Below are 12,836 nucleotides of genomic sequence, written 5' to 3' on the forward strand. Positions count from 1 at the left end.
TTTGCCTCAATTTCAGAGCCTGCTATTGGTCTATTCAGGGATTCAACTTCTTCCTGGTTTAGTCTTGGAAGAGTGTAAGTGTCCAGGAAATTATCCATTTCTTCTAGATTTTCTAGTTGATTTGCGTAGAGGTGTTTATAGTATTCTCTGATGGTAGTTTGTATTTCTGTGGGGTCCGTGGTGATATCCCCTTTATCATTTTTTATTGCGTCTATTTGATTCTTCTCTCTTTTCTTCTTTATTAGTCTTGCTAGTGGTCTGTCAATTTTGTTGATCTTTTCAAAAAACCAACTCCTGGATTCATTGATTTTTTAGAGGAAAAACCCTCCTTTCTTATGGCCCATTGGAATTTAATGTGAAAAATGAAAAGACTGGCATCACACATTCTACTCTATCCTTGTGGGCAAGATAGAAATTTGGTATTTTGTGTGTGTGTGTATTTTCCTCAGATTGGTAATGTCAAGATAGATGTTCTCTGCTAAGGTTTCTAGTGGGAGAGGGATTGTGTTACGTTTCTAATAGAGAGTCCACACAGCATAGCAGTTTAAAGCATGAGCTCTATTTTGGTCTGAATTGTGCCTTGCCCCTACCAAATTCACATGTGGAAGCCCTAGCCCCAGTACTACAGAATATGACTATATTGGAGACAGAGTCTTCAAATAGGTGATTAGGTTAAAGAGAGGCCATTATGGTGGGCCCTAATCCTATCTGACTCATGTTCATATGGGAGAAAATTTGGGTATGCAGGGAAACACCAGGGAGTATATGTACACAGGGGAAAGACATAGTGTGAATATAGTGAAGAGGTTGTCATCTGCAAGCCAATAAGAGGGGTTGCAGAACAAACCAAACCTGCTAACATCTTGATCTTGGACTTGTAGTCCCTAGAATTCTGTGAAAATAAATTTCTGTTGTTTAAGCCACCAAGTCCATGATATTTTCTTATGACAGTCTTAGCAAACTGCCTGGACTTAACGCCAGCTCTCCCACTCACTAGGTGGGTGACCAGGAGTGAGTCACTTAACATCTCCGGTTAACTTCTCCTTTCTAAAATGAGAATGATAATCATTGTGCCTATTTCAATGAATTGTTATGAATGGCAAATGAGTGAATATTTGTGAAGTGCTCAGAATAATAGCTGACATAGAAGCACTCTATAAGTAATTGTTAAACAACTAGAACGTAAATACACATTTTGTTGTGTTGGTTGGCTTTCCAGCAGTAGCGCTATAGCCAAGACTGTCTGTTCAATGCACGTTCAAAGAAAATATTTGAACCAGCTCAGTTGAACTATTTGAAAGTTACATTCGGATGAGCCCCTCAGGTGGGAGCTTCTAATCTTGTCCTTCTATTCAGGGACACTTTTATAGGAGAAACTGTACTCCCCCAAGAATTTACATTAAAAAGATAACAGGATTTGAATTCCTAAGACCTGAGTACATGTTCTGAATCTACCATTTACTGGCAATGTAGCATCAACCAAGTCACTTTACTTCTCAGTCATTTGTCTAGAGTGATATTGTCCAAAAGAACATTCTGTGATGATAGAAATGCTCTGTACTGTACCATCCCATAGGCTAGTGATTTGTGGCTGTGAACATTTGAAATATACCTAGTACGACTGAATTTTTTATTTTGTTTGGTGCAGCAGTGGGGCAATGATCTCAGAGGATTGTTATGAAATCAAAGGAAGGGATCTTTTCTATGCAAAATTAACCTTGATTATCAGAAGGGATAACACCTGGAAAATCTTATGGTGTCCACTAACCAAACAAATGTGACATAGAATATCCAGTGGAGCCTGCTGAATTCCTTCTACCTGCAGAACTGGACAACATACTCCATCCAGGTCCAGGGGTGGAGGAATTTAAAGGGGTGGTATCCAGAAATGTTCTCTATTTCTGAAATTATGGGCAAAAATTATTAAAATGTGATGAGAGTATTAGTACTCTTTCTTGTTTTAACAGCTTTTAAGTACATTTCATAATTTCCATGGCTACTTAGAATGAAAAGGCGTGTAATGAACATATGTGGATTTGTGAGACACCTTCACACAATGCAACTACCACTGCTTTAGACAATAGAGGAGCACTGAGCTTTAAAATACTAAAAACTAAATGCTGGCCGTGTTTCATAACTTTAATGCAACCTATGAAGGGTAAACTGATGTTATTTAGAAGTAAATAAATATCAATTTAACTTTATCAAGAATAGCAAATAGATTCTTAGTTTGGAAAAAGACATACTTATTGTTCTTCATTTTTTCTAATGCAGTTACCTAAAATTAAATAATAGAATCTGGCTGTTTATCAGATACAAACAGATTTTGTGATTACAACTAAATCCTGTAATAACTGTGTTCCAACTGTCAGTCTTTGTATATAACTTGAGGCTTTATTGTGTGTGTAGTACAATAAGCCGTTATTTTAACTTCAAGTGAAAATTGGAGTGAATGACCACTTGGAATATTCAGTTGTTTTTCCCTGAAATAGTGGCTCATGGCTTGCAACATTAACCACATTGTCATTTATAGGAATGTATTTTAAAAAATAGGCCTGTGATTTATGGATGCAATTTTTATCCATGTATGGGTTAAAGTACAGACATTTTGGATTGTGGGCTGAATATACTGTGAAACCTGACATCCAGTTGAACTTTGCGCAGTTTTATGGTGTCACCCAACCACTTTATGAAATTGAAGCCACCTGCCAGTCATTTATGTAGTCTATTCTTCACTATTTAGTATTGAATTTTTTTCCTAGTGAATAAATTTTTTATGACTTCTTTTAAGTTTGATTTAAGGTCTAATTTTGTTTAATGAATAAAAGCATCTTGGCTGTTAAACTTTCTACCCATGCATACCATGTGTAGTTTTACTGTGTAATAACTAACAAAAGGCTTTATTTAAGTTCTATAGCTATTTTTATTTTTAAAAATGGTATTATAGAGTTCCTTGTGGAAAAAATATTTCTATTTACTTAAATTATAGCAGTCTCAAATAACATGTTTATGTCTCTCATACTGGGCTATTTCGTTTGGTGTATACATTTTTATCAGGCTACTTTGTCTTACTACTTTTCTGTAAATTAATTACCTATTATTCTGAGATACTCATTACACTAATTACCTTCCATAATTTCTGACATTTTTTAATTTATATACCCAGATTTTTAAAGTTTACCAATTCTGGTTCACAATTCCAATATCATAGGTGCTTGCACCCAGAATGTTGGCCTCAGAACTACAGAGATTTCTTGTGCATGTCCCTTAGACAAGTCAAACATCTCTGTAGTCGTTTTTCTTTTGAACAAGTCAGGAGAGCATTTGTAAAATGTGATAGGAGGATAAAAGCCCATGGAAGAGCCTAAACTATATTCTGGATGATTTCCTTCCATCTTTCTCCCACCACCACCAACTGGCCTGCCTCTCAGCTTCTTATGCACTAAGCAGAGAGAAATCAGTGCGATGGAATCCCAGCATAGTAAGTGTGTGGGTCGGGGTTCCATAGAGAAACACAGTAGAACACACACACACACACACACACACACACACACACACACACGATTTATTAGAAAGAATTGGTTCACATCATTATGCAAGCTGACAAGTCCCAAGATTTGCAGGTTGAGTAGGCAAACTGGAAACCCAATAGAGCCGATGGTGTGGTTCCAGGGTGTCAGTCTGAGTTCAAAGGCAGGAAAAAAGCAACGTCTCAGTTTGAAGGCAGTCAGGCAGGGGAATCCTCTCTTACTTGGGGGAAGTGTCAGCCTCTTATTCTATTCAGGCCTCCACCTGACTGAATTAGGCCCACCCAAGTTAGAGAGGGCAGTGGGCCGTACTGAGGCTACCAAGTCAAATGTTAATCTGCCTCAAAAATGCCCTCATGGAAACACTCAGAATACTGTTGATCAAATATCTTGGCATCCTGTGGCCCAACCAAGTTGACATATACGATTAACCATCACAGTAGGAAATGCCATATGAAGATAAATTTTTCAAATCTTTCTCTATCCCTAAGGAGGACTTGTTTAATCTAGGATTACAGACCTACATCATACAAGGTTAGAAGACTGAACAACGTCTCATTTCTTTTTTTTTTTTTTTTTTTTTGAGACGGAGTCTTGCTCAGTCGCCCAGGCTGGAGTGCAGTGGCGCGATCTCAGCTCACTGCAAGCTCCGCCTCCCGGGTTCACGCCATTCTCCTGCCTCAGCCTCCCAAGTAACTGGGACTACAGGAGTCCGCTGCCATGCCTGGCTAATTTTTTGCATTTTTAGTAGTGACGGGGTTTCACCGTGTTAGCCAGGATGGTCTTGATCTCCTGACCTCGTGATCCACCAGCCTCGGCCTCCCGAAGTGCTTTATTACAGGCGTACAATGTCTCATTTCTGCATTGAAACTTGGCAGTAGCACTCTACTTTAGGGTTAGTCTATATTTTGACTTTATCCTAAATTTTAGGAAAATATAAGAACAATCTGCAAACAAACTTCATTTATTCAGTCAACAAGCTCAAGGTCATCCTGGATACTTCCCATGGGTAGGAGACTGTGGTCGGATAAAAAGATGAATAAAGATAGTCTCTGCCACTCACATGCTCAAAGCACTTTTGCCCCATGTTGGAAATCCCTCCTTGAATATATCGTCAGTGGGCTTTAATGCTGTGTTTTAGATAGAAGCTTTAAATAGAGCTACAATTTTCTATTTTGGTGATCTTAAGCCTTCTTCTTCTTTCCAACATCCCCCCCTCTCCTCCGCCAGTAACTTTTATTTTCTAAACAGAATTGTACACAGAATTCCAATGCGAATTGAAGAGAACTAGTTGGAGCTGCTGGGTGGGTACAGCAAAGGAAAGAACCTGAGGCCTATTCATTTACTTGCCCTAATTTGTCCAATACTTTCCGGGTCCCTATAGCCACAACAGCTCCAGGGGTGTAAGGAGTAAAGTGTAAAAACCCACTTATCTGTTTAATATTCCTGACAATATTTTATGCATTATATGTATCAAAATTAAAGCACATTTGGTTACTTTTTTCCCAGTTATTCTGTGATTCACTCTGTGCTTAATTATTTCTCTTTATTCTTCACAGAGTTGTTTTGTTTTGTCTTTTAATCTCATTTTCTCTTCATGTTTTAAAATAGCTTGTGTTTTAAACATGTCGTATAATTAGTAGGGTGTTCTATATTGTGGAAAGTTGAGAAAATATAATGACTTCCAGGAACTTGCAATTTTACTGAAAATAAAAGCATGTGTTTTGAAATATTTAAACACAGTAAGATAAAGCAAGCCATATAGACAAAAAGTACTTCATGAGATTATTTCCAGAGATCTGTGTGAATATTTCATCAAGTATCAAGAATGTCTTACTTTGCTGTTGGAATGCAGGGATCTATAGAGCACTAGATGTTTCCTAAATAGACCTTAGCAATTATATGTCTCCTTTGGAGATTTATTTTGTATGATTTGCCTTTTATTTTTGTAGTCAGCAAAGGGAAACGGAGCAGATGGAAGTAAGTCCCCAAAAGTGTTTAATGTGTAAGAGGCTTAAGCTTATTAATATTTTATTATTCAGTCTTTTCTCCCTAACTTCTTGTGTCAACCTGTTGGACTCTTGCAGAACTGGGAGAAGCTGGAGACAGGTTAGAAGATTTGCTTTGGAGATAGAGCTCTAGTGAGAGTAAAGCAATGAATTCATGAGATTGTATGTGTTTAGCAAGGGGGTGGATTTTCCAAGAAGAATTATTTTGTTGTTGTTGCAAAGTAATGATTGAAAGAGAGAACTTTTGGAAGTAGAAGCTTTTGTGACTGTGAGTAAAATGAGAATGTTTACAGATAGGAAAGGGGTATTCTAAAACCTATTTTTCTATGAATTAAAAAATGCATTTATGTAGCTAATCTCCTTTGCTACTCATGCCAAAGGCTTTGTAATGGTATGCAACTGTGTAGTTATAACAGTAATGTCAGATTGCTTTTTTTTTTTTGAGACAAAAGTCTTGTTCTGTCGCCCAGGCTCTGCCTGCCAGGTGCACACCATTCTCCTGCCTCAGCCTCCCAAGTAACTGGGACTACAGGCACCAGCCACCACACCTGGCTAATATTTTGTATTTTTAGTAGAGACGGGGTTTCACCATGTTAGCCAGGATGGTCTTGATCTCCTGACCTCGTGATCTGCCTGTCTCGGCCTCCCAAAGTGCAAATTGCTTCTTATATCAATGAAGCAACATGCAGAGACTAGACCACAGGGTGCTGTCATCTTCGGGTCTTATAATTCCGGACACCATTATGCTCTTGAATATGTTTTAGAAAATTTCAGTTATTGTGTAGTAACTGGTAGCCGTGTCATTCAAACTAAAATATCCAGGAGTTAAAAATCCCAAATAATAATTTATCTTTTGTTCAGGTTTAGTTTTTAAGGCATGTGAAAGTTTACAAATGTAGTTCTGTAAATCAATAGCCGGGGTTCCAAATCCCACTCACAACCTACCTTCATTAAGTACACTCCATTTGTTTGCTTTTGTTTTATTTTGTTGCTGTTTGTCTTGTGTTTCTTCGTTGTATAGTGGAGAATAATATGAGGTAAGGGAACAGTGGGCTTGGGGATTACAGTCTAAAAGCTTTAGGGTATTCTAGTGACTCTAAGATAAACAAGCGATTTTACCTTAGCTTCTCCATCTGTGAAACATGAGATTTCAGGTTATTCTCTGAGCTTCCTTCCAACCGTAGCATCCTGGGAGTTTATGGTTCTTATATGAACTCTGATATCCTATAACTTAGACAATTTAGTATAAATATTTTGAGAATAAAAGTAAGTATTAATAATTACAGTGGAATAACAGGTATAAACTGGCATATGTGGTTGCCACACCTCTAACATATTGTGGTATGATGACAAATAATGAGGAAAATAAGTAATGTAACACATATGTGTACATACACAATAAAGGTCTTTTTTTCATCTATGCAAGTAATTAACCCACTGAGCCGGGCACGGTGACTCACGCCTGTAATCCCAGCACTTCGGGAAGCTGAGATGGGTGGATCACCTGAGGTCAGAAGTTCGAGACCAGACTGACTAACATGGTGAAACCTCATCTGTACTAAAAATATGAAGATTAGCAGGGCATGATTGCAGGTGCCTGTAGTCCCAGCTACTTGGAAGGCTGAGGCAGGAGAATCACTGGAACCAGGGAGGCGGAGGTTGCAGTGAGCTGAGATCATGCTGCTGTACTTCAACCTGGGCAGCCGAGCAAGATTCCATCTCAGAAAAGAAAAAAAGAATTGATGTGCTTTGAACTATATTTCTGATTCACATATATCATTAAGACCTTTTGTCTAGTGCTTAACTAACTGCTAATCAACCCCTTTATAAATATATGTTAAACCATTGAGTTAAACAGCAGAATGTGACAAGTGGGGCCGATTCAAGAAGGACATCCCAGAAGATTCAGACTATATTATAAATCCTGGGGTGACCAAGGAGAGCCAATGGGGCTGAAAGTGTCTGTAGTGAGAAACAACTCTGTTATGTGGAATCTTTAGGAAAAGCAAATAGGAAAGTGTCAGTACAGACCTTTAGACTTCCCGAATATACTCTAGAGAGTACATTCAACATACATGTACTCAACTCACACCCTCGAGAGTTCCCTATGACTATCTCATGGAGAAGGAAAGAACTTGCGCTGGTATAAAAATGGGTCAGCCTGACATGTTGGGTGGACTTCACGGTCAATAATGAAGGAAATTTACCCAGTGGAAAGATCAGCAAAGCATTTACTTGGTGTTCCCTTCATGTAGAGAAGGAGGTAACCTGAGGTGCAGATGTACACTGAGCTTTGGCAGAATTAATAATCTGATGAGCCTGAAAGAAATAAGACTAGAAAATCAAATACAAGGAATATGAACAAGAGACATGTAGATGGGGCTTTAGGAGTGAACACAATCAAAATCATGCTATCAGACTGTAAATACTGCAGAGGAAGCTTTCTACTACCAGGTGGACATTGTCACGTGTCTAGTGGATATTAGCCAGCCTCCTTTCTCAGTTACTCCAGAGTTTGTGCAATAGACCCATGAAGAGAATGATCTTTTGTGGTTGGACTTAGATCTTAGTGACAGAGGCAGGGAAAATGCATGGACCCAAGACATGGCCTCTCTTTCCAAAGCTAATATAGCTATTGTCACTTCTAACTATCAAATGCCAGAAACAGACTGACAATGAGCCACTAAGATGGTACCATTCCTCCAGGGTATGATAGAGACCCAACATCTGTTGGGTGGCAGGCAAATTAAGTTGCATTCTTTCCACTTTGGAGCAGGCAGCAATTTGTCCTAAGTGGGTGAATTATGGTCTAGATATGTGTTTGTCTTTCCACTCACAGTGCTTTCACTGGCACCCACATCTGATAGCCTAAGAATGACTGATCCAATGATATGGTGCCCCATATAATATTGCTTCTACTAAGGGACATTTGCTGCTGTATCAAAGAAGGCACAACAGTGAGCTTATGGTCATAATGTGTTTCATCACCCAACAGCGACAGGCCTGATGGTACAGTGAAATAATATTAATCATGAAAAGTTCAGCCAAGACACCAGCATGAGGAAAAACCTTAGAATCGGGATACCGCCTTTTAGGATTGGGAAATATGCCAAACCAATTGCTGATATAGAATGCTGTATTTATCATACCCAGGACCCACAGTCCTGAGACTAAGGGTAGGCCCTTCCTGTAATCAATAGCAGTGATCTGCTTGTGGTATTTGCACTACCTTTCCCTACAACTTTATACTTTGCCAGTTAGAATCCTGGTTCTTGTGGTGGAGTCAGGGGAGCAGTGCTGTTCTGTCAGGGGACACAATTAGAATCCCACTTAAGTGGAAGCTGTGATTGGTTCCATATGTGATCTGGTGTTCCTCATGACAATAGACCAAAAAAATGGTGTGAGATATCCATACTCACCACCATGAGGAGATAGGGCTACTGCCACAGAATCTGAGTGAGGCAAAATATGTCTGAAACTTAGAAGTACTCCACGCTCTGATGGGAAGGAGAAATTACAGCAACCAAGACTCCATAGGAGCAAGAAAACTAAGGGCTTAATTCTTCAGGATTTAGGTCTGCAACACCCTACTCAGCAGCAGCTCAGACCAGCTGACATGCTGGTAGAGTATGGGGGAACATCTGGGATTCGTGGTAAAGGACATAGGTGATGAATGTCAATTAAGGCCTTAAGAATTAGTTGGAGGATTGGATATTGTGGCTGGATTTATTACCACTCTTTTAAGTCTCTGGGGAATCGCAGCTTGCCATCACTCTAAAGGACTGTACTTAGACTCTCCTCTTGGGAAATATATGAGGAATCTTATTTTGCATGCTATCGGGTTATCAGTAGATGGTGCTAGTACATCTGAGTTGTACATGGGGTTGTCTGTCCTGGGCCCAGTTTATGTGCTTTTCTACATTGGCTCAATCCTAATCCTAAGGATTAAAAGCTTATAATCCTAACATGTCTTCACGTTTTTGACCACTTGTTCAATGGTGAGCCTCAGATATTGCCACCACTGTCACCTTATCTCTTAACATCATTTACTATATCAGCCTCTCTCAAGGTGAAGACCAGGCATTAGTGTGTCTCTAGTAGCAACCACCATGGAAGAATTCACAGTAGTTTTGGCAACTGTCATATAGGGACACACCCAGGAAAATTCTATCTCCATTAGAATATTGTTTCCCCAGTGGCTACACAAAGGGGCAGATTATAAAATCATAAAGACAGAGGACTTAATGACCTGTAGGATGAATCTTTATCAATGAAACACAGAGTATGACAAGCAACTGACATATAAATGTCCCTCTCTCTGACTAACTGTTCCAAAGTACAAAGGTTCCAAATGACTTCTTTAGGTTTGTTTCACATGACCAAATAATGAGCCACGTTTTCTTGTGAAGTTCTGCCCAGCTCAGTCATGTACCACCTTGTGGCTGCTTTCTTCTCTTCCCTGTATCACTTCTTTTTTTACCTCCTTGTGGTTGACCTGGCATTGTTTAATCTCAGGCTGTGCTTCCTAGAGAATCTGGATTAAGATGCCAAGCAAAGGTTTTAATTCAGGAAGTTTTCTGAACACTGAATGACAAAGTAAAATGTCTTTATGAATAAGACATTTTAGGCTTCCTGATTGGAAAGTTTACCAATTTTCATGCACCAAGTTATCTTCTATCCTTATCTATTTTAATGTATGAATGTACCTCTCTTCTTTAATGAAATTAATGTGCTTATTCATTTCTTTTTTTAATAAATGCAGTGTCTGTCTTACCCTGCCCCATTTTGTTTTGCAATGTTCTCATTACTCTGTCTGGTTTATTACACTTTTATCATGTAGTTCCCCTATACTGGAACTTTTCTCGGTGCAGAGAGACAGTATGCTCGTTGTTTATCCTTTTCAGAATGTGTACCTATTTTTACTGTCATTGCTTAGAACAAACAGGTTCATCAGTATACTTCTCTTTATACATTGTGGCATAATGGAAGAGTGCAATAAATTTTAAACAAAAATTATGGAGTCCTCACAGCTTGTATCAAGGCACACCTCACAGAATACTAAACTTTTCTGATTACATTTTGCCAAACTTATCTTAGGCAAGGGAATGTACAGCACCCTCAGTATCCCAGAATGTAGTCAGGGGCTTCACTATCACTCTTCTACCTTCCTCGTCATCTCCCCTTTAATTATTCTTTCTGATAATAATTTAGAGCCAATACAAATTGTAACCGTATGGTGCATCTATTAGTATTAAATAAGAATCGTTAGCTAATATTTTCATTATAACTGTGCATTGAAAGCAAAGCTGAAACTTTACATATTAAGTTGATATATTGCACTTGCTATATATCTCAGATTCAACCTAATTGCTCAGATTCTTCTAGACTTGGATATATCAATCTTTTGGAATTACTTGTTTGCTTTAGTGGTTGTTGCTTTTTCCTAAACTTGTACATCCTGCCGTTTGAGTGCAAACAAGAAGTTAACTCCCCAATCTTTAACCTTCTCTTTGTCTCTCATTTGGTCATGATTTTTTTTTTTACTCTATTGTCTATTGATTAATTACTTTTTCTCCCGTGAGTGCTTCATCATGAATACTAATCTTTGGAAAAGTTGAGAGTGACATGAATGTTCACACAAATTATAAAGACCTCAGATGAAAATTGTAGCAATTCAAAATTGCAATCCCACTGGAACAAAACAAAGACAGCTACAACCATTTGAAAGCAAGTCACATTTTTGCGCACCATCCATTATTCTTGCATTTAACAGAATGTTAAAGATTCTACAGCTTGTGAATTTATTAGCTTGGTATTTAACATGTTTCATGGCCAAAATAGCAAAGAAGCTTCATTATTACTGGTTAAATTAGCCTCATGAAAATGTTGTTGGTAAAAGGTTACAGAAATGAATAAGAGATCTAACCAAGCAGCATATTGGACCATTTATCACTATAATTTTAAAAAGGCACTCTGATGATTTAAATTAACTTGGCTAAAGGGTAGAGATTTAGATAAAAATTAATAATTGAAGCCTAAATGACATGGTTAGCTCTTCTTTTTGATAAGGAGGGAACAACGCATACACATACAGTAGTTTCATACATTGTCCTTTTGACAGAAGCTGAAGTCAATAAAACCATACCTGAAAAATCCATTTATTTGTTATTCAGGCTTTTTTTTTTTTTTTTGGAGAGAGAGTCTTGCTTTGTCACCCAGGCTGGAGTGCAGTGGCCCAATCTCCGCTCACTACAACCTCCATCTCCTGAGTTCAAGAGATTCTCCTGCCTCAGCCTCCCGAGTAGCTGGGACTACAGGCACGCGCCACCACGCCTGGCTAAGTTTTGTATTTTTAGTAGAGGCAGGGTTTCACCCATGTTGGCCAGGCTTGTCTTGAACTCCTGACCTCAGGTGATCCGCCCACCTCGGACTCCCAAAGTGCTGGGATTACAGGCATGAGCCACGGTACCCGGCAGGGCTTTTGCTTTTTAAAGAGATATTTGTAACTGTATTATATATAAACTGAATTACCTAAGTATCTCGTGTTTGCTTCCCACATGGTCAGATATCCCTTCCCACATTCTTTGATTCTGTACTGTTGAAACTTAAAAACTTAGCCCTCTTTACATAGAGGTTTTACACTTTGCTTTTTCACTGATGTCTTCCCTATGTGTATAAGAATAGGAAGTCTACTATCTTTGTGAAAATTTCATCAGGGAATTTAACATTTCTAATTTTTTGCCCTTTGACATATGTTTTTATTTGTGTGGTCCAAACTATTCATATTTTTTGTGTGCTAAAATAATTTTAAAAAATATTTAAGCTAATAAGCTCATAGAACTTTCCTAGTAATTATGATAAAAAAATTTCTTACTATCTTGACAACTCTGACTAAGTGTTATGTGTCTATGGATTTAAGATAAAAGTAAAATTTTTCCTCTCTTCCACTCTTAACAGAAACCAAGAGATAAAAGAACTTGGTGAGCTTTCTCCACATTGGGACAATCTGCGAAAAAATGTCCTTACTCACTGTGACCAAATGGTGAATATGTACCAAGACATTCTGACAGAACTGAGCAAGGAAACAGGTGTGGAAGCAATAACTCTACTTACTCAAAGTGAATTGCATGTCCTGCTTGTGAAATGAAAAAAAAAAAATAATCAACTGATTTTATGTAGATAGGGCGCCTGTAGTCCCAGCTACTTGGGAGGCTGAGGCAGGAGAATGGCGTAAACCCAGGAGGCGGAGCTTGCAGTGAGCTGAGAGTCGGCCAAAGCACTCCAGCCTGGGCGGCAGAGC

At 38.5% G+C, this 12,836-nt stretch overlaps 1 protein-coding gene across 4 annotated transcripts in view; it reads left to right on the forward strand.

The window, feature by feature from the left end:
• INPP4B (inositol polyphosphate-4-phosphatase type II B) overlaps window positions 1-12,836 on the forward strand; it is a 551,727-nt gene that overhangs the window by 350,872 nt on the left and 188,019 nt on the right. For all 4 annotated transcript variants that reach the window (XR_001884600.1, XM_017867638.1, XM_017867644.1 and 1 more), the window contains one exon: window positions 12,494-12,624. Coding sequence is in view for 3 of the 4 variants with exons in the window: in XM_017867638.1 (XP_017723127.1) it covers window positions 12,494-12,624 (131 nt within the window). In the remaining variant the exon portion in view is untranslated. The remainder of the gene's footprint in view (window positions 1-12,493; window positions 12,625-12,836) is intronic.

Source organism: Rhinopithecus bieti, unplaced genomic scaffold (genome assembly GCF_001698545.2).
Source record: "Rhinopithecus bieti isolate Rb0 unplaced genomic scaffold, ASM169854v2 scaffold_761, whole genome shotgun sequence".
Taxonomy (NCBI): Eukaryota; Metazoa; Chordata; class Mammalia; order Primates; family Cercopithecidae; genus Rhinopithecus; species Rhinopithecus bieti.